Raw genomic sequence first — 27,865 nt, 5'->3', positions numbered from 1 at the left:
TGTAATGTATAAATGTGCCCCCCCAAAAATTAGTGACAAATATTTCAGAGCAGAAACTGCAGTGGTAGCAGAATATAGTGTGTTAGCTCAGTATTAAAATCAAGGTTTGTATCAGGAGGTATTTTGGGATATTAGGTCGGTGGGAGAGATTTAGTGGGATATCGGGTTGGCAGGTGGTATGAAGGGATCGGGTGGGCTGGTGGAGGGATATCGGGTTGGCAGGTGGTATGAAGGGATCGGATGGGCTGGTGGAGGAATATCGGGTTGGCGAGTGAGAGGGATTTTGCTGGCAGGCAACAGGGATCAGGAGAGTTGGTGGCTGACTGACAAGTGGGAGGGATTAAGGATGGGAGAGGGATGAGGAAGTATTAGATATTGTATGTGAGATTGAGGACTATAAAGTTTGTAAATCTGTATTCAATAGAGTGCAGGTAGGAGAGATGCATAATAATTTACTTCTTGAAAATGTTGGAGGGACAGCTCCAAATCTGCACGGAAATAACACTACATGAGATCCAAAAGTCATGGCTGGAAATGCAAAATAGCCCTGTTAAAAAGCAGAGGTGCAATAGGTACACTTGAGAGAATGCTATCAACATTGAAGGCCCAAGACTTTTCAGCGCTCCCTCTAAATATAAGGGACATAACCGGCTGACCTCTCACATATTCAAAAGAGAAGTTGATAAATGCCTCCAAAGGATTCCTGATCAACCAGGCTATTATTCATATGTCAGCCTCTAAGCAGCCATGGTCCAAGAGCCTAGTTGACCAGACCAGCGTTCAACCTGTTCACGTCTTCGGATCGGCAAAAAATGGGAGAAATATTTTGCTGACCTGTTGACAGCTCAGACAGACATATAAACCAATGTAGATAGTATTTTATTTTTTAAATCTTAGTACTATAAATTTAAAAATATAATTAGTGCAATATCTGCTGCTGCTTCTTTGTTAGAAAATTACATATACTTGACTGCAGCATTGTTTCTGAGAGGTGAAGCATTAACATCCATTTCATTTCCCTATTTGGTTTTTATTACTACTTGGCTGAATAAGGCTTTTCACACAAATAGGAAGTCGAAAAAATGCCCAACAATTTGACGGCTTTATAACTGAGATGGATATTCTTTTTCGAGTGAAATCCAAAATTGAAACAATGATTGCATTTTATGTCTGGACACCAGATTGACATCAGAAGACAACTCGACCAATTTTTCTGTTTCGCGTGGATCAAGTGCGCATGATGTTATATGTTCCAAGAAGAAATGATTAATCTGGAGATTATATTTTCGAGGATCTTCATTTTCATGGAAATAATTACAGTATTAAAGTTTTCAGTAACACCCTTAAATGCTGACTTATTTTGTTGAATGACTTGCTGGTTAACATCAGCAGCAATCGGCAAATTTCCCAATAGTGGAAACGTTTCTGTATCTTCCTCTTGTACCCGACTATTACAGAAAACCAGCTTCAATTTGAACGCATACATTTTATTTCTGTGTAAAAATATTTTTACAAGACCCCTTAATATTTCTCTTAAGTTCATAAAGAAGGCTAAACATGACCTCCATATACGCAAGCTTAGCCATCCATTCCTCATTTAACCAAGGCTCTACTAGGTCGAATTTTTGCTCTCGCAGAAACTGCTGCACCTCTTCTCTCCTTTGGAAAAGGCATGCAAGAGCCCTTCCTCTGGGTAACCACCTTACTTCTGTATGATGATGGTGGTGTTGGCGAGTCCATGTAAACAGCCTGGAGTTCACAGCTCGACTGAATTCCATTAATCTTCGCTGCGTCAATCATCACAGTGCTTAGCTCAGTTGAAAGCTTCTTTGCAGCTGGGTGCTCCTGGTGGATCATACAGTGAGTGGACAGCTGGGTGCTCCTGGTGGATCATACAGTGAGTGGACAGCTGGGTGCTCCTGGTGGATCATACAGTGAGTGGACAGCTAGGTGCTCCTGGTGGATCATACAGTGAGTGGACAGCTGGGTGCTCCTGGTGGATCATACAGTGAGTGGACAGCTGGGTGCTCCCGGTGGATCATACAGTGAGTGGACAGCTAGGTGCTCCTGGTGGATCATACAGTGAGTGGACAGCTGGGTGCTCCTGGTGGATCATACAGTGAGTGGACAGCTGGGTGCTCCCAGTGGATCATACAGTGAGTGGACAGCTGGGTGCTCCCAGTGGATCATACAGTGAGTGGACAGCTGGGTGCTCCTGGTGGATCATACAGTGAGTGGACAGCTGGGTGCTCCCGGTGGATCATACAGTGAGTGGACAGCTGGGTGCTCCTGGTGGATCATACAGCGAGTGGACAGCTGGGTGCTCCTGGTGGATCATACAGTGAGTGGACAGCTGGGTGCTCCTGGTGGATCATACAGTGAGTGGACAGCTAGGTGCTCCCGGTGGATCATACAGTGAGTGGACAGCTGGGTGCTCCTGGTGGATCATACAGTGAGTGGACAGCTGGGTGCTCCCAGTGGATCATACAGTGAGTGGACAGCTGGGTGCTCCCAGTGGATCATACAGTGAGTGGACAGCTGGGTGCTCCTGGTGGATCATACAGTGAGTGGACAGCTGGGTGCTCCCGGTGGATCATAGTGAGTGGACAGCTGGGTGCTCCTGGTGGATCATACAGTGAGTGGACAGCTGGGTGCTCCTGGTGGATCATACAGTGAGTGGACAGCTGGGTGCTCCTGGTGGATCATACAGTGAGTGGACAGCTGGGTGCTCCTGGTGGATCATACAGTGAGTGGACAGCTGGGTGCTCCTGGTGGATCATACAGTGAGTGGACAGCTGGGTGCTCCTGGTGGATCATACAGTGAGTGGACAGCTGGGTGCTCCTGGTGGATCATACAGTGAGTGGACAGCTGGGTGCTCCTGGTGGATCATACAGTGAGTGGACAGCTGGGTGCTCCTGGTGGATCATACAGTGAGTGGACAGCTGGGTGCTCCCAGTGGATCATACAGTGAGTGGACAGCTGGGTGCTCCTGGTGGATCATACAGTGAGTGGACAGCTGGGTGCTCCTGGTGGATCATACAGTGAGTGGACAGCTGGGTGCTCCTGGTGGATCATACAGTGAGTGGACAGCTGGGTGCTCCTGGTGGATCATACAGTGAGTGGACAGCTGGGTGCTCCTGGTGGATCATACAGTGAGTGGATGGATCATACTCGGCTTTTGGATGCGTGACAATTTTCACAACTGCTCCTGAGCGACGATAAGTTATGCTCGCAGCACCATTTGTACACACCGACGCATTTGCTCCAGTCTAAACCCTGCGCTCTAATACTCGTCAAGAGTATTAAATATCTCTGAACTAGTGGCCCATCCAGGCAAGTCACGACAATAAAGAAAATCCTTCCCTCAAGTCTTCATCTTCACTATACCCCAGGAAGCAACATACAGTATATTGCTTCAGGAGGTATATACTGTATAACTTACAAAGCAAGATATACCTCACGCATTGCTATATGTCCCGAAGCAATGCGGGATGAGCATCATGTCCGCCCTGAATATTCAAATTATGTGAAAAGGCTTTAAGGAACTGGTAGAGGCTCTAGATAGAAAACAGTCACTTGACGACCAAGTAAACATTGTACGAGGATCCTATGCTGTGCTTTCCAACAAAGCTACCTACATGTTGGAGATTTCAGTGATCATTGTAGAGAATTTTATTGCGAGTTCAGTGATATAAAATTTAACGCTGTAGGACTAATGTGGAGCTGACAACAAACAAAAGAGTATGAACATTTTGTTGCTGTTTGGGCGTCACGGCGAGACGGCGAGTGATCTACATTTTTATTTATTTCGTGGTGGAATAGCTAATGCTTTGGTTACATTTTATACATATGGTCTTGTAGAGAATTTTATTGCCAACACATTGATACCAAAATGAAATACGTAGCTCGAGAATTGGTGTCAGGAGAGTGAAAAGATTACACACTGTTTGGTGTTTACGCTCAAGAGCCCAAAACGCCGCGCGCACAATGCGCAGTGTTTTTTTTTCATGGGGATCGCGCGCATTAAAGTGTTAAATTTTTAAAAACTAGAAGATAGAAAGAGGCATCATGATCCTTACATTCAAAATGAAAATAAGAGTCGACAAAACTGACAAGAATTCTTGACTCTGGCAACTTCAAGAACAAGGTTGTAGACTGAAGCTAAGAAAAGAAAGCTGCCATAAAACATTAGAAAGCTCACTTTTGCAAGTAGAGTGGTAGATGGTTGGAGCAAGTAAAGTGAGGTGGTGGTGGATGCCAAGACTCAGTAGTGTCAAAGCAACACATGACAGAGTTGCAGAAAGACGGAACACCACGAGTGTAGCTCTCCTCCTGTAACTACTTATGTAACTACATTCACACACCTATTTTATTTTTGTGCCCATCTGTTGAATATATTTAACATAGGAAGTAACTGCGTGTGGTTGTTTAGATGCGAGTTTTTGTTAATATGAAATACACCTGAGCAGAATATTTCTGCTTCAAATCCCTCCCGTCTCCTGTTGTACACTGATTAAATTATGTGGGGTGATACATGTTTGGGAACCTTGAGGTGTGTGTATATTCACCTAGTTGTGTTTGCGGGGGTTGAGCTCTGCTCTTTCGGCCTGCCTCTCGACTGTCAATGAATCAATGATAATTTTTTTTTATTTCTCCTCCCCCTCCTCCACCAGGAAGCAGCCTGTAACAGCTGTCTAAACTCCCAGGTACCTATTTACTGCTAGGTAACATGGGCATTAGGGTGAAAGAAACTGCCTATTTGCTTTCTGCCATCGCCGAGGATCGAACCCCGGTCCCCAGGATTACGTGACCCGAGTGCTGTGCACTCAGCCACCAGACGCCCTAATGTGTGTTGCTACCACTTTGTGCACTGGTGACCATATGAAAGGTTTTGGGAAGATATTAATCTTCATGAATGTGAATGTACAGTACCATCTGTTTGTCATTCTATGCCATTCTATGCTAGGTAGAGTTTTTGTAATGCTTACTTAGCCGTTTACTGCAGGCACATTTGAAAGGTTCCCTGTGGTGTAGGTGTCTAGTGCGTCAGTATTTCTGGGCATATGATACACCACATACCTGGCTTAGTGAACAGTGAAGTGAGAGTCAAGTTGCTTTTAATATTCTGAGCCTTACTTTTAGTAAGGCTCAGAACTTAGTAAATGATTTTTCTTTTGTAATTTTAAATAGGTGCCAAATTTAATTGTAGTAGCTTACCACTTAGAGATAACGGTATCTGAAAATTGTCACTTTTCAGGTGGAGTTTAATATCTACCAAGTTAAACGCACCAAAGAGCTCATAGCCATGGGAGTGCAAATACAGCATAGCCAAAGTTTTAGCCGTCGGCTGAAGTTTGTGATTCCTACTGCTGCAGGGTTCTCTGCACCAGCTGCCCTGCCAAACACTCCAAGGTTGGTGGCATCTTTTCAGTGTTTTTGATGTGCAACAATGTTTGAACCCGAACGTAAATGTTTGTGTCGTAGTAGAGTATAGTATGCAGAGATGTGTGGTTAGCACAAGCTTTATTATTAGATTTTAATAGATGTTAAATTTAATCTGTTCAATTAAGGAAAGTATTGGGGTCGGAAGATATTATAGTTCTTGTTTACTCTTGTGAATGAAATGTGTTCTGCCAGATGCGTTTATTTCCATTACAAAATTTGAGTCGACAGTGGACAGTTTTGTCAAATGTTTAGTATGAATTGACTCATGTTTTTTATAGATACCAGAACTTGTAGGATTTCCTGGTTTACTTAAAAGTGCTAATGTGTCATAATAGACTATAACTCCAAGTTGTTCATTTCTTCATTCATAACCATTACCCCTGTGTTCCATTTGGGTGGGGTAGAAATAGGCCAGATAAGTTAGAGAGGACAATGTTGTAAAAGAAGGAACTTGTATGTAAATCATAGGAAAATAGGTTCCCAGCCCAACTTCACTAGCTGTGATGCCGATTGCTTTGGGGAATTAGGTGTGAAATGGAGTTTGGAAACCATGTTGATCTGCCACAGTGTGTCTTGGTGATTTTAGGCAAGAAAATAAGTACAGTATATACTATTACACTCGTCAAAAATGTGTAGTCAGTAGGCCTGTATTGTTATTGTAATACTTAATTTTATCGTTAAAAGTGAGTTTCTTAATGCTTTTAATGTTGGATGTTAATAGTTTACTATTATCATAATTAGCTCAACTAGCAACAGCAACTCTACTGAGAGCAGCAGCGGTGGTGGTGGTATCAGCAGCAGCAGCAGCAGTGGTGGTGGTGGTGTCAGCAGCAGCAGCAACAGCAGCACCACCTCCACTAATACCACCACTACCAACACCAGTAACAACAACAGTAGTGGGACTGTCACCACTACAGTCACTATCAGTAATGGTTGCAACAGTAGCAGCAGTAGCAGCAACCATAACATCAGTATTAATGGTAACAGCAGCAACAGCAGCAGCAGTAGTAATATGAATGGGACTGGTTCTTCAGGACGACCATCAGCCACACTGCATCAGGGCTTCGTGGCTGCACTTAAGGATACGTTTGGCTTCATCGAGACTATTGCACACGACAAGGAGATTTTCTTTCACTTCAGGTAATGGAAGCACTAGTTAAAAAATAGTATGTAGCCATCTGTTTTTAATTATTATTCTAGATACTGTGAATAGAATATAAGATTTTATTGTAATTGGCTTTAGATAATTTTTTCTCCTTCCCCCACCCCTTGAGGTGCTTCCGGGGCTTAGCGTCCCCGCGGCCCGGTTGTCGACCAGGCCTCCTGGTTGCTGGCCTGATCAACCAGGCTGTTGGACGCGGCTGCTCGCAACCCCATGCTTAGTTGCCCACTTAGTGTTACATTTTTATTGTTATTTTGGTCAACTATAGTTCATGTGGAAATGTCTTGTGTTTTACAATAAAAAAGGGCTTCCTATATTTTGTCGTTTACATAGTGGAATAATTGGATGTGACCAAGGAGTGCTTCATGAACTTGAGTGGCTCCTTGCTCACTTCCTGTACCAGTATGTATAAACGGGTTTAGGTGGATATAAATAGGAGCGGCCTCGTATGGGCCAAAAGGGTTTCTGCCGTTTCCTTGGTTCTTGTTGTTTTTGATAACTACATACATTTATTCTTTCATTCATTATTAACAGGCACAATATAAATTTCTATAAATTCATTAAAAGCAAGCTGCATGTGAAGGATACAATCCAGAGATTGAGAACAGGGAACAGAACTTCTGAGAATGAAAAAGAAATGTGTGAAATGCTAAATGAACAGTTCCAAAGTGTGTTTGTACAAGATGATTTCAGAGAGCCGGACCCAATACAGATTCCAGAGTACATAGAATATATAAAGGTATCTCAAGACAAAATGGAAAAATTACTCGAGGGGTTAGGAAGAAATAAAGCAGTTGGACCTGATGGAGTTTCACCTTGGGTGCTGCGAGACTGTGCAGCCGAGCTGAGCATTCCACTACAATTAATATTCCAGACATCTTTGTTCACTGGAATCTTTGCAGATATATAGAAAAGACAAACATAGTACTGTACCAGTCTATAAAAAAAATGGTAGTCAAGAAGAACCGCACGAGGCAGAAACAAATGGGCAAAGTTTCTTTCACCCTGAATGCCCCTGTTACCTAGCAGTAAATAGGTACCTGGGAGTTAGTCAGCTGTCACGGGCTGCTTCCTGGGGGTGGAGGCCTGGTCGAGGACCGGGCCGCGGGGACACTAAAGCCCCGAAATCATCTCAAGATAACCTCTAAATTATAGACCTGTATCATTAATAAGCATGGTAGTCAAAATGGTAAAGATAGTGTTAACTTTAAAATAGTTAAAGCCAAATGGGTTGAACACCTGAGAGTAATGACATAATAACGGACAGACAGTATGGTTTTGACAGCAAGATTCTGCGTACCAAATCTGCTTAGTTTTCATGATAGTCAGAGATACTACAGGAAAGAGGTGGTTGAGTTGATTGTATATATCTGGACCTAAAAAAGAGGCGTTTGATAGTCCCACACAAGAAGCTGTTCTGGAAACTGGAACATGCTTCCAGCTTCTAATGTGGATTAAAAATGTTCTAACCAACAGACAGATGAAGGCAGTAATAAGAGTGTGTATATGACTGGAGGAGTGTTACTAGCGGAGTACCGCAGGGTTCAGTTCTTGCACCGGTAATGTTCATCATCTACATAAACCATGTACCAGAAAGAACACAGAATTATACGAACATGTTTGTGGATGATGCCAAGATACTGGAGAAGATAGGAGACAGACAATTGTGATGCCCTTCAAATTGATCTAGATAAAATAAGTGCTTGGAATATCAAGTGGCAAATGGAATTCAATGTGAATAAATGCCATGTTATAGAATGTGGAATCAGAGAAAATAGACCACACGCAACTTAAAAATTATGTGGAAAGGCATGACAGAACTGTAACAAACATCGAAACCTAGGGTGGTTTTGGATAATAAGCTGTTGCCAGATGAACACATAAAGACCATTGTGGGAGGAGCATATGCGTTGCTTTCCAACTTCAGACTTTTTAATTATTATGGATGGTGAAATACTAAAGAAACTGTTCATGGCTTTTGTGAGACCAAAATTGGAATTTGCAGCAGTTGTATGGTGCCCAAATTTCAAGAAACACACAAACTGGAAAAGATAAAACGGCATGCTACAAAATGGCTTCCAGAACTGGAAAAAAGTTACGAGGAGAGACTAGAGGCATTAGCATGCCAAAACTAGAAGATAGAAGAAAAAGAGGTGATGTGATCACTACTTACAAAATACTAACAGGAAGTGACCAAATTGACAAAAGGAGAATTCGTGAAACCAGCAACTTCACAAACAAGAGGACACAGATCCAAGATTTCATCCTGTAACTACACTTCAGTTACATTAAGGATTAATATGACTGACAGAAATCTATAGCCGTCTTGCCTAGCTACGCATTCCTGGAGTGTTTAAGGCAGGATGTCATATATTTCCACCATGTACTCTAGTTTGGAACTTGGAATAGAAAAGTGAGAGAAGTAGATTGTGGTCGTGGTTGCCATTAAGCCACAAGTCTGCGGAGCCTGTTAATGAATGACTGGTCCCACTGTACTGGTGTCTTGTGTTTGGGGAGCTGCTGAGGGACTGTACCCCCGGACAAGCTGCCAGGGAGCCGGTCGGCCGAGCGGACAGCACGCGGGACTTGTGATCCTGTGGTCCCGGGTTCGATCCCGGGCGCCGGCGAGAAACAATGGGCAGAGTTTCTTTCACCCTATGCCCCTGTTACCTAGCAGTAAATAGGTACCTGGGAGTTAGTCAGCTGTCACAGGGCTGCTTCCTGGGGGTGGTGGCCTGGACGAGGACTGGGCCATGGGGACACTAAAGGCCCGAAATCATCTCAAGATAACCTCCCGACCCCATAAAAAGTGAGGAATAAGAGGATAATGTTTGCATGCATATATATTAACCACTGCAATGTACAGCTATTAATATGACTGGCTCTCCATGCACAGAAAACAATTATTTCCCAAATTTTGTTTTACTTGTATTAAAATACATTTTTTTTATCGGGGTGGGGGGGGGGGAGCTGAACAAGATATTGTTTTGTGACATACTTTGGCCATAATGGGCCGAGAACGTCTGGCAATATAGTACAGTGCATTCACTTGGAGAGATACCTCGCCAGCAGTGGTGAACTTCGGCCAAGGAGAGTGGTGTGGGTTGCCGCAAATATAATTTTACGTAATTATTTCAATGTCTGAATGGTTTTATAAACTTTTTCTTTTTTCAGTAATATTATTCAAGAATGTGTAATTTGAGGAATTTATATAGTTTAATGTGTGGAACCTTGCTATGCTGAAAAATATGGTGCCTATATCTTATGACACACATTATATTATTAGATCAATGAAACAGTGCTTTTGCTGTTATTACACTCCATACACATGTTATATACACCTATCTATATTTCTGTAAAGTATTATGAACTAATAAGTAGTTCTGGTGTACATTGTGATGAAATCTTGTTCAGTATTGAGCTATACACTGTGTCCAGCTGACTAGCAGCCGGTGTCACCTAATGGCTAAATATCCTGAAATATACTATGCACATCACTATTATTACTTCAGCATTGCTATTATTATCAGGTTTCTATCACTAAGTTATGAATACGCATCATTTTCCGCAATATTATCCTCTAAAGGAAGATGAGGTCACGATGCATAGATTCACAAACCTCCGCTGTGAATGTCTGCCTCCTGCTGTAAACATAACTAGCAATGTGTTCACTGATATCTGAACCTTGTACAGAATTTTTATTACAATCAGGATTATCTATGATAATGGAAAATAATTGCAGTTACTTATTTTTTTCCTGATTATTAAATGGTGCTGTTGCCCCGACTTGCGCTGCTGTGCTGTGAGCTTGGTCACTCAGAGGCTCTCAAAACCAGGAGGGATGCAGACATTTTTTCATTATGGCTTCTGTTTACTGGAGTCTTGAGAAACAGGGTGTGGGGCCCCGTGTACCTTCGGGAGTTTTGAATCGTACTGTATGTGTATTAAGAAACGTCTTATGTAGGGCAGCCTATGATATCATGGTTTGCACAGTACAGTGGTTAAAAGGTTACTCATTGTGATTATATTTTTCATTCGTCATTTATGTTCATATGATTAATTTAAATAATTAAAGATTTATTTGGCCATTTTTTTTTTTTCTCAGTAATGTGGAAGGAGATGCAAGTAGTTTCGAGTTGGGTCAAGAAGTTGAATATACGCTGTCATCGCGCACTGGACCTGGAGGCAAGGTGTCTGCGGAGAATGTTCATGTACTCTCTAAGGGGACTCTTCCAATGCCCAAGGTAAGGTTATTTATTTATGGTAATAACAGTAATTTATAGATTGTTGATGCAGAAATTCTTAAGGGATAGTAACATTAGATATTAAATAATTTACATAAGTGCAGCAGTGGCTTATGTGGGGGTTACCTTACCTTGCGTTGATTTTGGGGCTCAACGTCCCCACAGCCAGGTCCATACCCCCGGCAGTAGGACTGACCAGGCCTACCTCCACGGGTAAATCAAATACCCTTGGCCTTTGCTCCTCTCGTCCCCTGGTATAGCCCATTTATTTTCTGTGTGGTTTGCTACAGGAAGCCATTGTAAGGGCTCTCTCCAGAAAACCAGAATTGAATGTGATGGAAATGCCTTTTAAAGTGGTGGGGGGGGGGGTGGCAGAGGGCCTAGTCTCATTCTGGACCCTCCCCCTTAATTCCAGGTGTGTTGGTAGAATTGTGAACATATGACTCTGTCATCTCTGGTGGTGCTGCCACCTGGTGGTGGTCAGCTGCTACTAGGGGGGTGTATCACCTAATTACTGGGAGGATAATTGACTTGCATTTTGTTTACTATCTATGAACATTCCACGTGTTTGTTTTGCATCCCATCCTTTCTCAAGATGTGTTTTTTGAAGAGTGTGATCATGATTTCCCTGCTCCCTGTGCCTCTGTAATGTAGGGGTCGGGGAAGCAGGTCTTGGTTTCTGATCTCTGGTAGGCTATTAAGGTCACACAAGGGCTCGTGTAACTTCCATGTGTTGAGCTATTTCAATGCAACTAGCTATAGGGAGCTGTTATTGAGGGCTGTCCATATAGTGATGCTTCATTACATTTGAAGTTGGGTTTTTTATATTAATTTGTTGATAATGCATTGTTTTGATGTATTTGCATATTGTGCACACTTGCAGTTTTGACCAAATTGCCCAAAGATTAGAGTTACTGAGGTCAGAATCAACGAGTTGTCGGTGTATTTAACATTCTTTAAATGTAAAACTTTCAAAACACGTAACGCTTAATTCTCATATCAAGAACCATCAAATCATGTTAATTTCACTTGTGTGTTGGAGCAAGTGCACCAAATAAAATTAAAAGCTAAGCATTATACATTTACCTTAACATTCCGATTTGGATTTCCTTTAGGCGATATATTAATGTATATGATGTCCCCTTTAATGTAAGTTTTTTTTTTGTGTATTCAAGGTCATGGCTGATATCTTTGAAGGGACTGTGCTTCGATCCATGCGCTCCATCAACCCAGACCAGCAAGAGTATTGTGGTCTAGTCTGTGTTGGCAACGAAAGTAAGTTTTCATGTGGTTGTGACATTATTAATACTCTAGATCAGTGCAGTACTTAAATTGTTTACATACAATATAGTTGAGTTTCTTAATAAAACTACAGTACAGTATCGAGTTTCTACATGGCTCATTCTTTTAAAGATGCTGCATTGCTTGAAGATGATAACATTCTCATTCTTTCTCTTGTCTTCTAGGGTATTATTTCCTGCCTCCTCCATCTTTTTTTGTACTTTGTTGTTCCTTTTATCTTGATTTATAATGTACTACTGTACCAATAACTCCCCCCTTGATTAGATGAAGGATTGCCTCAGTACGAGTTTGGCATCACTGGTATTGTCAACAAACGGGAACTGCTGCAGCCGGGAGATCAAGTCACCTTCCAGCTGGACGAGTCCCGGCGTGCAGTCCTCATTCGGGCCATCCGCAAGAAGCTTATTGCTACTGTTGATGCTGTTAAAGGCAAGTTTCAACGTGTGTTGAAGATGGGTTGTTAAGAGTTCTCTTCAAGCGAGAATATGATAGGGTACTAATATTTTAGTTGAGGTATGAATGCACACGCAATAACTGAGGTGGTGTCCAAGTGCCTATCTTGCATACTCTAGATAATGTTAGATAAGCACTGGATGTGTTATGCTGTCAGGTTATTGGATGGGAAGTAAGGAATTGCATAATTGAACTCTTGTTCAAAATCCAAGATGGTGCCAGCAAGAGTAAAACTCAACTCGGCTGGATTTTTGTGATGTTAACAAGGACAGTACGACATGTTGGCAACATTAGAGATTATTGTAAACTTTCATGTGGAAATAATCGGAAATTTGAAGGACAGTAATGAACACTTTAGTAGCCAAGTATCAAGTCTTGAGGAACAAATAATGGAATTATGCCACGACAAGACTCGCTGGAAGGCAAACGTAAAGGCCTGGAGGAGCAAAGTAAAGTATTGAAAATGGCTTTCGACGAAGTTAAAGCAAATCTAAACGCGAGTGAATAAAATAAGTTTAGTAAGGAAATTCAACAGGAAAGATATTTTGCCAGTAAAGATAGAGGAAGTCACACAGAGAATGAAACACTGCAAGAAGGATATACAACTTCACTATGCACAAGTGGCCAGCGAGTAGGAAATAATACAAGAAACAGTAAAGGAAGCCAGAAACAGCAGCAAGCGGGGAAAAATTACACTGGAAATTAGAAAGGAACCGGCATAAAACCCAAAATTGGTGCAAAACAGTTGATCAAAGTAAGTCCCTAATAATTGTGGGTTGCAAAGAAAAGGAGATAACATCTAGGTTATCTTGAGGTGATTTCGGGGCCTTAGCGTCCCTGCGGCCCGGTCCTCGACCAGGCCTCCTTTTTGTTACACACTCCCAGGAAGCAGCACGTAGCAGCTTTCTAACTCCCAGGTACCTATGTACTGATAGCTGAACTGGGGCATCAGGGTGAAAAAACTCTGCCCCCTTTTTTTCCACCTCCACCGGGGATCAAACCCGGAACCTTAGGAGTATGAATCCGAAGCGCTGTCCACTCGGCTGTCAGGCCCCCTGTCAGATCAGAAAGAGCCACAGAAGCAGCAAAAGTAGTGAATCCAGTTGTTAGGCTAGTGGAAGGTCTTACAACCAGTGTGTCTGTGACTACAGGAGAATTGTCAGGTACGAAAAAGGGAAAGATCGACCTTTGAGGATCCCCCCTAAACGGAGCTAAACAGATGGAAGAAGTACAGTACTCAAGAATGTTAGGAAATTAGTGATAAGGAAGGGGGAAATTATGGTCATTAAGACTAGATCTTTTAAAGAAAGCCAAAGAAGCTGAAACACAAATTTTTTGAAGCAAAATGACTAAATGAGAGCAGGTACGAAGAAGAAATCTATTTTTTTTTCTAGGTTATAAGGATAGATAAGCCTGTGAAATGGTATAAAAAGACAAACTGACAAAATCACTAGAGAAAAGGTAAGTAAAAGTTTCAAGGGAAGAGGGAACATGTTAAAAATTTTATCTACTTACATAGATGGAGGGAGATAAAAAACAAAATACTGTAGCTAAATGACCTAATGAAGCTTAAGATGCCAGATATTGTCAAATTAACAAAGATGAAACACAAAGATGGTATTTTACATGAGATTTCTAGGGGACTATTCAGTTTGGAGACGATACAGAAGAAATTAAGGAAGGTGGCGGCGGTGCCGTTCTGGTGAAAGAACACCTAAAGATTGACAGCCCACCGGAAGTTGACATGATGGCACTGGAGATTTTAATTAGGGTGACACTGATAATCATAAATACGTACAGTCCACTGGCATGCACCACACGGACATAGGTGGTGCTGGATGACAAACAAGAGGGGCCTCATAAGGATCTTGAGAGAGATTAAAGCAAGTGCAGACAGAGGTAGATGACGACTGTTGGTACTTGGTGACTTAAACTTGAAATCCATAGACTGGAAAATGTACACAGCAAGAATGGAGGCCTGTTCAACTGGTAGATTCGTAAACCTCATCCTGGAGGCGTGCATGTATCAACGCGTTAAACAAGCAACGATGATGAGGGAAGAGGCTGTTCCTTCAGTGCTGGATCTGATATTCACCAGGAAAAAGAGAGATGTGACATTCAGTACCTTCTCCCTTTGGGTAAGTGACCATGTCCTTTTGGCAATAAAGTTTGGAATGCATTATAATTGAGAAGAGAATGAGGAAAATGGAGCCGTGGAAAAACCTGATTTCAGGAAAGGACATTATGAGGAACTTAAAGTCCTTCAATGAATTTGAGTGGGAAGACATGCTGTTAGGCAAGGAAGTAAATGTGATGTGTGTAAAGTTTTGTGAAATATATGATGATGGCACAACAAAATTTATATCAAAATAGGGATGCAGAAGTAGGAAACTGGATTGGTTCAACACAAATTGTGAGAGCACCAGAGACCAAAAAACACACACATGTTATCAGTATAGGAAGAAGCCAAACCCTCAAACAGACCAGCAGTACAAAGAAGCAAGACACAACTACATGAAGATGAGGAGGAGTCAGAAAGAAATTTTTAGAAAGCAATAGTGGACAATTGAAAAGCAGAACCAGGCCTATTCTACAAATTCATTAAAAGAAAGTTGCAGGTAAGGATAAAGTTCAGAAGTTGAAAACGCGAAGCACATTTACGGAGAATAAAAAGGGAATGTGCGAGGCACTAAACGAACAGTTGCAGAGTGCATATGGGCAAAATGAAATTTCAGAGAACCAAACACAAGAATAATTCCAGAGATCATCATCCAGCACACAAGGGTGTCTATTTGCTGTCTATTTGCTAATATTACTAAGAAGTAATATTATAAATCACACGGAATCACAAGATTTACATAATCCTGGGCATCACTTGTTCAGAACAGGGTGCTCCTGCCTCTCACAGTTGCTAGATCACTGACACTTAGATGCCATGGAAGACGAGCAAAACACAAATGTAATATACTCAGACTTTGTAAAAGCTTACGACAAATGTGACCATGTTCAGAGAGCTGAGCGGACAGCACGCTGGACTTGTGATCCTGTGGTCCCAGGCGCCGGCGAGAAACAATGGGCAGAGTTTCTTTCACCCTATGCCCCTGTTACCTAGCAGTAAAATAGGTACCTGGGTGTTGGTCAGCTGTCACAGGCTGCTTCCTGGGGGGGGAGGCCTGGTCGAGGACCGGGCCGTGGGAACACTAAAGCCCCGAAATCATCTCAAGATAACCTCAAGATGTTGTTATTGAGCACAAAATGCATGCTAAAGGAATTTCTGGCAAAGTAGGGAGATGGATATTCAACTTCCTAACAAACAGAATCCAGAATGTAATACTCAACACAGTAAAATCTGGATCATCTACTGTGAAAAGCTCAGTTTCCTAAGGTACTGTACTTGCTCCAGTACTTTTTCTCATCCTCATATTCGGACATAGACTAGGACAAACTACAGTACTGTATCATCATTTGCAGATGACACTAGGATTTTCATGCAAGTAGATAGAGGACACGGCAAACCTCCAATCTGATGTAAATCAGGTCTTTCAGTGCGCCACAGATAATGTGATTAATGAAAATAAGTTCCAGCTCATGAGCCACAGAAAAAAAACGAAAATATAAAAATGGAAACCATATCTTAAACGGGATCAAATTATAGAACGAAAAGGCAGTGTAAAGGATCTAGAAGTAATCATATGAGAAGATCTTGCCTTTAAAGAACACAAGAAAGTAGCTGTCACGACTGTAAGATTGGATAACAAGGACCTTCTAAGCAAGAATGCAATACTATTGATGATAATTTTCAAGACACTAGTGCTCTCTAGGGTGAATATTGTTGCACACCTTCAGCCCCATTCAAAGCTGGATAAATTGCTGACTTAGAGAATTTGCAAGACCCTTAACTGCTGGAATCCACTCTATAAGTCAACTTAATTATTAGGACATTAAAACTTCTAAATCTGTACTCTCTAGAGCGCAGGCGAGAGAGGTATTGTACATAATAATCTACGTGAAAAATATTAGAGGGACTGGTTCCAAATCTGAACATGGAAATTACATCACATGAAACCAGTGAACATGGCAGGATGTGCTGAATAGCTCCATTGAAAAGCAGAGGTGCAATAGGTATGTTGAGGGAGAACTGTCAACATCAAGGACCCAAGACTTTTCAACACTTCCGCTACACATAAGAGGCATAACTGTCCGGTCTCATGGAGTTCAAGAGAGAACTCGGCAAACAACTCCAAAGAATACTTTATCAACCAGGCTGTGATACAGATGTCAAGATGTGAGCAGCCACATCCAACAGCCTGATTGACCAGACGGCCAACCAGGAGGCCTGATCGGAGACTCGGCCACAGGGCCATTGATCCCTGGAACTTTCACAAGGTAGCCTAGCCACAGAAGGCGCAATGCAGGTAGACGGAAACCTCTGAAAATATGACTAACTCAGAGGTGCCAAACAGGACCTGGGGTTGATCCCAAGAGAACAGCCAAGCAGTCATACTATTATATGGAATGGGGATCAGAGAAACTCTCCCCCAGACACTATTAAAGGCCCCTGTGCAAAGAGGACTCCAGTGTACAAAGGGCTAAAGGTCACTACAGAACTTTTGTGGCTGTTTTAAGGTGCCACCAAGGCGGGGGGGGGGCAGTTTTAAGGTGCCACCAAGGCGGGGGGGTCAGTTTTAAGGTGCCACCAAGGCAGGGGGGTCAGTTTTAAGGTGCCACCAAGGCGGGGGGGGGGGGGGCACTTTTAAGGTGCCACCAAGGCAGGGGGGGCAGTTTTAAGGTGCCACCAAGGCAGGGGGGTCAGTTTTAAGGTGCCACCAAGGCGGGGGGGGGGTCAGTTTTAAGGTGCCACCAAGGCAGGGGGGTCAGTTTTAACCCTTAAACTGCGCATGGCGTATATATACGCCCTGAGTAACATGTCCCATGGTGCGCATGGCGTATATATACGCCATAGGGTGCCAGGCCTGATTCAAATGGCCCGCGGCTACACGGGGTTCACAGTAGCTTCCTCAGGGCTCTTGTAAACAGATGCAATTTAAAAAAAAAATCGTGGGCAATATTCTCAGGTGTGAGAGGCACAGTACTGTTGGAGCAACCAAGGCCGGCGCACGCAGCATGAGCGAACAGCATTGATGTTCAGCTTGTGACCACAGCATCGCCGAAAAATGTCAAAATAAATATATAATTGTTATTATTTAGCGATGACAATATTACAGATGACCAATGACTGTGATATAAATAACCAGGGTTGTGATAATAGCAGGATTGTTGTAATAATTAGCGCTGTGGGAGGAGTGATGCTGAGAGACGGAGGGAGATTGCATCGTTTACTGACTGTGTGGTCACCTGTTATTGTCTGCATTCACCATACCAGCTCAGTGGTTCTCTATGGTGAACACAAATGTAGATACTTATATATAATGTGTGTATTAGTGTAATAACAGCAAAAGGATTATGCAGGGAGGAGCCATATGGGTGACGGAGGTGACGTCATCTGCACGATTTGTCTAGCTGTTTAGAGGGTGGCCACTATGCTCTTTGGGCGCACTACATGCTTACGTGTACAGTTACGGTGCATAAAACGTGTAGATATTTATATATAATATGTGTATATAGGGTAATAACACTGCAAAAGGTATTGTTGGGGGAGAAAGTTTAGTGCGTGTGACCTTGACAGAGTGAGGGAGCCGCCAGCCGCCATCTGTGTATAGCGACGACTCTTGGTGCCTGAACTAACTATATCAGCTTAGCTGTACAGTTGTGGTGAACAAAATATATACATACTTATATATAACGTCTGTATATAGTGTAATAACACCACAACTGGTATTGTTGGGGGAGAAAGTTAGTGCGTGTGTTGAGGGAGTGGCAGCAAGTGGCTGGCTGGTGTGTGGCGGTCACTCCTTGTTGCTTTTCGACTCTCAATACCAACTTAGTGGTTCATTATGGTGACCAAAACATGCCAATACTTATATATAACCTGTGTATAGAGTGTAATAGCAGCAAAACTATTTGTTTATAGTTTTATAAACATAATAATTGAATCACTAATATGCACATCATACTTTTGAGTATAGCGATTATTAACCACTTTTATTATATAAATATATTACAATACACACTATTGAATAATATTACTGCAAAAAAACTAAGAAAAAATCAATCGGAGACATTGAAACAATTGGGTAATAATATCTTTGTGGCAACTCCCATCTGTCAACGCGGGTGACGCTGACCGGGTCTGACGACCGCTCTGTCAACGCCCACTTTTTGCCAGACTTCCTCGGTCAATTGCGCCCAAAATATGTCACCTACGATTTTTTTTTATTTTTTCCGTGCTCAGGGGACACAAATTAACATGTTTAGAAGACGGAAAAAAAATTTTGAATTTTTTTTTTTTTCTTGCGCACTAAGGTATAAATGTCCCAAGGACCCCTGAGCAGTGTAAGGGTTAAGGTGCCATCAAGGCGGGGGGGGGGGGGGCAGTTTTAAGGTGCCACCAAGGGGGGGGGTCAGTTTTAAGGAGCCACCAGGGGGCACCACCAGAAAAACATTACATTTGCATTGCCATTTATGTTAAATTCAATATGAACAAATTATTAACAACTGTTGCTAAGTTTATTATATATATATAATGATAAATTGATGGAGAACCTTCACATCATCATCTGAATGTAACCAATATTTAAATAATTATATAAGAGCACGATGCTTCAGAGAATGCGGACATTCTCCGCCAGGGTTCACGTGGGCTGACTGCCTCGGGCAGTACACATGGTTCACCCAATTGATTTACTACTCAAATGCCATAATGCACCACATTCACACTATTGCAAGACAATAGTATGAAGACTGTTTACATATGGAGTCACTTCAATGTGTTATATTTTATATCTGTTCTTTTACCAGGTCAGTACGGATTCCTGAATTATGAAACAGAAGAAGGGAAGAAGCTCTTCTTCCACCAGTCAGAAGTGAAGGATGGGAACTCCTTGAGCCCAGGTGATGAGGTGGAGTTTGTCATTATCACCAATCAGAAGACAGGAAAATCCTCGGCTTGCAGCATCTCTCGCATTATGTAAGCTATATTTGACACGCATTATTTGTTGCATGTTGTGTACTGTACTTCTATTTCTAGTATTAATTATCATAACCTTACAGTGGCATTACTTTCAAAATTTCAATGTTTTGAATTGCATTTTGGTCTATATGGCAGGCTTTGATCACCTTTACTTTCCTCAGAAACAGCACTTGTGGAGTAGGTATACTCCAACTGATTTTGATTGAAACTTGGGTAGGGGGGGGGGGTTCTTAACGCCGTCCTCGGCACGGCCGCACTCGCTCGATTCCTTCCCGTACTGATGCATATTGAGCCTTGTTTGGTCCCGCTTTGTGGGCCAAATACTTCATGCTAACGTCTCTTGTGCTCGTGTGTTGCGCTCTCTCTCCTTGTCCTTCCCTCCATCCTCAGTCTCACAACTGTTTCCAGGCCTTAGACCCAGTCACGCCGCCTCCTCTGTTCCTTTGAGCTCTATCCCGAAAGGTCCCCCCCTCCCCATGGCTCTCTGTTTGGGGTTCCCTTCTTTCTACCCGGTCTGTCTTGTCTCCTGTGTCTTCTTCCTCGTCTCCCTCTGATCCTTCTTCTCCATCTCTTAGCTCTCCGCGCCGCCTGTCAGTGCAGGCTGATGTCCATAGCTTTCCCAATGGCCATCATGTTTGCTCTCGTTCTGCTTCTCCTGTTGAGATGCCTGAATCTGTTGCCCAGAACATTGTTGCTGAGGCTCCTAACTCTTCTGCTCTCTTGATTTGCTCTGATGCTCCCTTTGTTCCCTTACGTTTTCTATCACCTCTCCATTGTTCTGCTGCCCGTATCTTTGTGAGGAAACGGTACATTTGTTTGTTCCATGGTTAACGTTTGTCTGATGTTCTTGGAACACTATCACCACCTCTCCCCTTCTCATTTTGGTTTCCGCAAGTGCCGCAGCACAACAGATGTCCTGGTGAACTTGGAGGTCTATATTCGTACTGCTTCTGCTGCGAAGACTTCCGTTGTTGCTGTCATTTTTGACCTGGAAAAGGCTTAAGACACCACCTGGCGCTATCATATTCTGTCCCAACTTCATTCTTTTGGCCATCGTGGTAATCTCCCTCTTTCTCCAAAGCTTCCTCTCTCGTCGTTCCTTTCTGGTGAGGCTTGGTACCGCTCTCTCTGCCTCTTTTCAGCAATACGAAGGTGTACCCCAGGGTAGTGTTCTGAGCACTACTCTTTCTGGTTGCCCTAAATGGTCTTGTTTCCTCTCTTCCTTCTGGTGTCTTCTCCGCTCTCTATGTTGACAATCTTACCCTTTGCCGTCGGGGTGATGATTCACCTCTTCTTCAACGCCGGTTTCAACTTGCGATTGATGCCGTGTCGTCTTGGGCCACCGATCATGGCTCCAGGTTCTCTACGTCTAGGACTTGTGCTATGACTTACTCGAAAGCGTGTCGTTCTTCGTCCTTCTTGTCGTTTTATGGTGACCCCGTTGTGTACAAAGATTCTGCTAAGCTTTTGGGGTTGATTTTTGACACTCGTTTGTTGTCTTGGTCGCCCCATATCTCTTACCTCCGTGTTGAATGCTCTAAGGCCCTTACCCTCATTCAGGTGTTGTCCCATACTTCTTGGGGGGCGGATAGGCGCACACTCCTCGCTTTACATCCCTCTCTCTTCCTGTCTAAACTTGATTATGGTTGCCCTGCTTACTAGTCTGCTTCTCCTTCTACTCTTCGCCATCTTGATGCGTTGCACCATACTGGGTTGCACCTCGGATCTGGTGCCTTCTCGTTCGACTCCCGTCCTGAGCTTGTATGTTGACACTGGCTTCCTGTCTCTCCAGGACCGCTGTGATCACTACTGTCGTCGCTGTCTTGCGCGGTCCTTACAACATCCTTCCTCTCGCCTCTGTTGTGCTATAACTTTTATCCCTCCTGCGGTTCCTGTTCCTCTTCACCACCTCCCTCTTTCTGTCCGGTTATCTCACTTACAGGATTCTCTTTCAGTTCATATTTCTAATATTTCTCCTCGTGTTGTTCCTTCTTTGTCCCCGTGGAGAGTCCCCCTTCTGCAGTTTTGTACATCCTTAACCCGCATCACTAAAGCTTTTACCCCTCCTACGGTTCTGAAATGCCTTTTCCTTGAGCACTTTTCTTCACACTCCTGCTCCGTTTCCATCTTCACCGATGGGTCTAAGTCTGCGGACGGTGTAGGCTATTCCTTTGTTTTTCCTGACAGCACTTATGTGTCGCTTACCTCCAGAGACTGGCATCTTCAAAGAGAAACTTTATGCTATTCTCTCTATTCTTCATCTCCTGCTTTCTTGTCAATTTTCCTTTGTAGATGTCGTTGACTCTCGTAGTGCCCTCATAGCTCTCGGGTCCTTTAATCCAGTTCATTCAGTAGTTGTCGAGATACAGCATTGGCCGTTTCTTATTGACAGTAAATTTAAATCGGTTGAGTTTTGCTGGGTTCCCTGCCATATTGGTGTTTTTAAATGAGCGTGCGGATGCTGCCAATAGGGAAGCTGTTCGCTCTTGTCCCATCTCTCATAAAAGTATTCCTTATTCTGATTTTTACCCAGTTATTCATTCCTCCATCCTTGCCCGTTGGCAGAGTTGTTGGTCTTCTGTTACTGGAACAAACTGCGTATAGTACTTTCTTAAAGAGTTGTGTGTCCTCGTGGCCGTCCTCCTACCACTGTTACCGGCGATGGGAAACGGCTCGGGTGAGGATGCATATTGGCCGTACTTGCTTAACTCATGGTCACTTAATGGAGCGCCGCCCTGCTCCTTATTGTCCAAATTGCATTGTTCCTCTTACGGTCGTGCATATCCTTGTTGAATGTCCTGACTTCTGGGATGAGCGTGTCTCTTGTTTTCCGACCGTCCCCCGCGGTCGCTTGTCCCTTGGTAGAATTCTTGGTGAATCTGATACTTTTGATATCGTTCGCCTTATGGGTTTCTGTTCTCGTATTGGCATCCTTGGTAATATTTAGCGCCCTCTGATTATTCCGCACATTTGATGGTGCTACAGAGCCTTCTCGGTTTGGTGCCTTCTTTTGATAATTACTTACTTCTTTCCTTATGTTCTCAATACATGCCAATTCTGGGGCATACAAATGAGTATAAAGCCACAAATGTTCAATACAGGCAAACCTGGCCTGCAGTGCAGCAACGACCTGATAAACATTCACATTAGTTTTAGTTTATAAGCCAGATTGAATAAAATAGACTAAGGGCACAAGTACCACAGGACTCTGTCAACTACCCAACAGGCAGTAAGGTGGAGGTAGAAATAATGATTATCACCATACAGCAGGTGAACAAACTCGCCTCAAACATGTAAATAGTGAGAGCAGGTTTGATGGGCTAATCCGTGGGGAAGGCATGCTGAAACACTGCGCGGGAATTAACAGGAGCCTGAAGTTAATTCGCTATACGGGACACCTGGGCACGGGATACTTGCTGAAAGAACAATTTTCTTGCATAGCTACCAAAGTCAGGGCTACACAGGATGACTGCAGTGTGCCATATGGATAATCATGCCCAGTGTACCCAAACCCAGCCAAAAATGAATGCCCCCAACCGAGGGCCTAAACAAAGAAGCCAAAGACTTGAAATACTCAAGGTAAGGCCTGCTCCTGGGTAGCCTGGCACTCAAAAAGGCGAACACTCAAACTTACCAGAGAAATAACCAAGTGCAGGGAAAGCAGTAGTGGGCAGCCATGGAAGGAAACCCTGGGCTCGTGCAGCCTGAAGCACTAAAAAAGTCAAGCCCAAACAACAAGCCAGGTAGAGAACACTTGTGAAGCAAATGCCGAAAATTGAAATACATAAGGTAATGGTCCCTTACAGGACAAAGTACAAGGATGGCTGGCAATTGGCTTAAAAGCATAAGGACCTGCCTCTTCTGATGGCATCCTACACACACTACAACATTGTGTATAGTCCTCATCAGCTAAAGAACTGACTTTGGAGTATTGGCGGGGAAAAGGGGGGCACAGGCTCCTGGCCACCTAGGCAGGTTATTGGTTACCTTACCGTGCGATGATTAGCATGTGGCGTGACTTAGACATGCGTAGCTTAGCATCCCCATGGCCCGGTCCTCGACCAGGCCTTCTCATTGCTGGACTAGTCAACCATGCTGTTGGGACGCCGCTGCTCGCAGCCTGACGTATGAATCACAGCCTGGTTGATCAGGTATCCTTTGGAGGTGTTTACCTAGGTTCAAGGTAGGTACTAACAGGTTCAAAATTATTTTGAATGTATCAAATTGTTCTTTTGAATTGTTTGGAGAGGTGTTTGGTAGTTTCAAGATTTTTTTTTCTGTGATGCATGTAGTTGTCTAATGTTGTGGTGATTGGATGCTTTCCCATTGGGTTAGCAGAATGGCACGCACTCTGCGACTCCATGTGGGGGGCCAGGTTCTGGTTCCTGGTAGGTCAAACCCTTCCTCTTAGGAGCAATCTCTGCGAGATAGCTCAAGCAGTCACCAGGGGCCAGATTCACGAAAGCACTTGTGCAAGCACTTACGAACGTGTACATCTTTCCTCAATCTTTGACGGCTTTGGTTACATTTATTAAACAGTTTACAACCATGAAAACTTCCCATTCATCTGTTATTGTTATAAACAGCATCCTGGTGCTTCGGAGCTCATTAATTGTTTGATAATTGGAAACAAAGCCGCCAAAAATTGAGAAAAGATGTACAGGTTCGTAAGTGCTTGTGTAAGTGCTTTCGTGAATCTGGCCCTAGGGGGCTACCCCAGAAAATACGATCTTCAAAGCGTTAATGCTGTCATGTACAAGAATCTTTAAAGGCTGTATTAGCTGTTGACATTCTCACAATTCCTTTTACATCTTGATATACAATATCATTGTTTTATTTAAAGATATGAGATTCATTAGGTTCTCTGGTATTGTTCTAACAGTGCAGTCTCTCTCTCTCTCTCTCTGACTACTCATCTGTTTTCCAAATGTGTTGTGTGGAAATTACATTAACGGAATCTATATCCATCCACATTTAGTTTCTTAGTTTGAAAACTTTCCCTTGAATATACAAGGAAGAACATACACAGCAGAGATGTGCGTTAATGGAGAAGTACAGATGTTATGCTTTTGGTGAGAATAGTGTGTGTGTGTGTATGTAATATATATATATTTATATATATATATATATATATATATATATATATATATATATATATATATATATATATATATATATATATATATATATATATATATATATATATATATATATATATATATATATATATATATATATATATATATATATATATATATATATATATATATATATATATATATATATATATATATATATATATATATATATATATATATATATATATATATATATATATATATATATATATATATATATATATATATATATATATATATATATATATATATATATATATATATATATATATATATATATATATATATATATATATATATATATATATATATATATATATATATATATATATATATATATATATATATATATATATATATATATATATATATATATATATATATATATATATATATATATATATATATATATATATATATATATATATATATATATATATATATATATATATATATATATATATATATATATATATATATATATATATATATATATATATATATATATATATATATATATATATATAAAATACAGTTTTGAAGTTTGAATTTCACTTTACAGTATTCTAAGAAGCATGTTTAATTGAGTACTTATTTTTATTGTATAAATCTTATTTTATGTTCCATCTTATTTTAATGTGCCCCCTGCAAGTCGAAATGAATACAGCCATGTACAGTACTTAATTCTTTATGTAAACAATGCCTGTCCCCCTCCCTCACACATTACCTTGCCTTAACCAGCAGGCGTCCATACCATAATGTAAATAACAATAAATATATCTTATTTTCTCTCCTTTACTTGGGAATGGAGAATTATTGATAGATACAGCCACTAATAAATGTAGTGATGTATTTATTTATGATTGTTCATTATTAATGTAAAACTATTTTAAGGTTATTACTTTATGTACCAAAGTTTTTTTTTTATTTTTTTTTTTTTTTTACAGGTCTAAAACTGTTCCAACACAACGGCCTGATCGTCTCATCAGTAGACTCAAGAACTTGCAATGCGACAATAGTAAGCCACGCATGACTGTTTTACGCCAACCAAAAGGTCCCGATGGCACCAAGGGATTTATTTTAGAACGCACAATATCCGAAACTGTGCCCACTGAAGAACCTTAACTCCCTCCCTTTTCCCCTCCCTCCCCCTTCCCCAACCAGTTCCATCCTTCCCTCGCCTTCCTACCTTGATATATTATTACAAGACTATAGCAGAATGGAATCAAACATCCAATACAATTTTAAATTCTCATAACATTTTTGGTGAAGTCTGTCTGTCTGTCTCGTATTTGAAATGGAAGTTTGTAGTTTGTGTATGTATGCATGCATATGTATGTACATGTATATGCATATGTATGTTGGCTTTTCAAAAACTTTGCCAAGACCTTGAGGCAAACAGTTAAAGATCAATAGAGAATAAGTGGTGTGGAAGAAGGAGATTGAGTAAGAATGTGATTCATTCATTGAAGGAGAAGTAAGTAATGGCTGGGAGTTTGATGTTGGTGGTGGTGTGGTTGGTGCTGGAGCCGAGAGCACTTGCAATGTCACGTTGTAACCCAGTATTGCTGAATTTGTTGGAGTGAGTGTAACGAATGTGTTCGCAAAACGTTTTCCTACTGGAGGCCACTTAGGGTGATAATTTTTCCCTTGCTTTTGTTGCTTGTTCTGCATCTCCATGTAGTTTAGTGATGCTTAATAATAGAAAAAGGTCATCATACTTTGCAAACTTTACCTGCAGTGATTGTCCCCCAAGTGAGTGAATGATGTCAGGGAGAGTGAATGTTGTGTGAGCACTTGTTGTTTAACTACCTAGATTGTCACAACTTGGAGCTTAACAGTCTCATTTTCATTGTAGTTGTAGGTGATATTTTATGAGTGCAGAACAATCCCCAAATGACATTTGATTGTGTATATGACTTGCCAAAATTTCTTATTATGAATCATTATTGATGAATGTAAGCACTACTTAACCACTTTGCTTAAGATTTCAGTGTTATTAATTAATTGTAGGGTAGAGATTATAGCAGTCATCAAAAACATACAGGTATTGGCATATCTCGTTGTCCTTGGATATTTTGGCCAACTGATAAATGATGGTTTACTTTGATATGGTCGACAGTTGAAAATACCGTACTTTGGTTCAAGCAGGAGTGATGCAGCTGTCGGGTGGCCCCGCAACATTCTGCCTTGGTAGGCCATTTCTACCCATCATGTCAAAATTATATCGATTTAAGTCATTTAAATTTAAAGCTGTGAATTTTAATTTTAAATGACTTTGAGGCAGGATAGTGGAATTGTTACATGACATGGCATCATATATGCCTGTAATTGTGGCTTTCGAGTATATACTGTATGTATGTGTTATAAAAATACCTACATAATGTACATAATCACAAACCTATTATACAAGCAGGTAAAAATACAAAGCTTCCATTCATCCATCATATCCATGGGACGGCTACTGCTCAGCAGCCCTAACACAGTTATTGTTACCTGGTCAGGGGACCTGCCGTTATCCCTGCAAGGGCAATGCATGACTTGGTAAGAGGTTGTGTATGGTGTTGTGCAGTGTAGCACTTGATGAAATATTTATAAACTTAAGAAATTGATGCCATTATATCCAAGGAAAATGTGATAGTCTGTTTAAAGGTGAGAGCAACAGTTTTGAGCTCCTTGATTTCATTTAGGCTTTAAATATGCGTATAAAAACCTGCTTAAAATTTCAGCAATTGATAGACATGACAAATTTTATAATGACTAGATATACATCTATATTTCATAGTTGTTGAGTTGCAATGTTTTAAACTACTTGTGGTAGCAAAATTGGTTCATAGTTTTTTTGGGAAAGTGGTGTTAACTACCCGAACATGGCAGCTTCTTTTCAAAGAATCTGGAGAAAAAATCCTCAGATTCTGAATAAACATTGCCATTCTTTCTTCAGATTCTTTGGTGGTTAAAATCATTTTCTGTCGACTCAAATAAAAAAAAAGAAGGCTCAGAACTGATGTTCTTTCACAAAGGAAAATG

General features: G+C 41.6%; 1 protein-coding gene across 2 annotated transcripts in view; it reads left to right on the top strand.

Moving 5' to 3' along the window:
• Positions 1-27,865, top strand: part of Unr (cold shock domain-containing Unr) — a 65,898-nt gene extending 38,033 nt beyond the window's left edge. For both annotated transcript variants that reach the window (XM_045746647.2, XM_045746646.2), the window contains exons 11-17: positions 5,259-5,413; positions 6,188-6,586; positions 10,714-10,852; positions 12,028-12,127; positions 12,419-12,583; positions 19,526-19,694; positions 25,783-27,865. In XM_045746647.2, coding sequence (XP_045602603.2) covers positions 5,259-5,413; positions 6,188-6,586; positions 10,714-10,852; positions 12,028-12,127; positions 12,419-12,583; positions 19,526-19,694; positions 25,783-25,960 — 1,305 coding nt within the window. In that variant the 3' untranslated portion in view covers positions 25,961-27,865. The remainder of the gene's footprint in view (positions 1-5,258; positions 5,414-6,187; positions 6,587-10,713; positions 10,853-12,027; positions 12,128-12,418; positions 12,584-19,525; positions 19,695-25,782) is intronic.

Source organism: Procambarus clarkii, chromosome 3, assembly GCF_040958095.1.
Source record: "Procambarus clarkii isolate CNS0578487 chromosome 3, FALCON_Pclarkii_2.0, whole genome shotgun sequence".
Taxonomy (NCBI): Eukaryota; Metazoa; Arthropoda; class Malacostraca; order Decapoda; family Cambaridae; genus Procambarus; species Procambarus clarkii.
The sequence above is the reverse complement of the archived record's forward strand: the minus strand, read 5'-3'. Positions and strand labels throughout refer to the sequence as shown.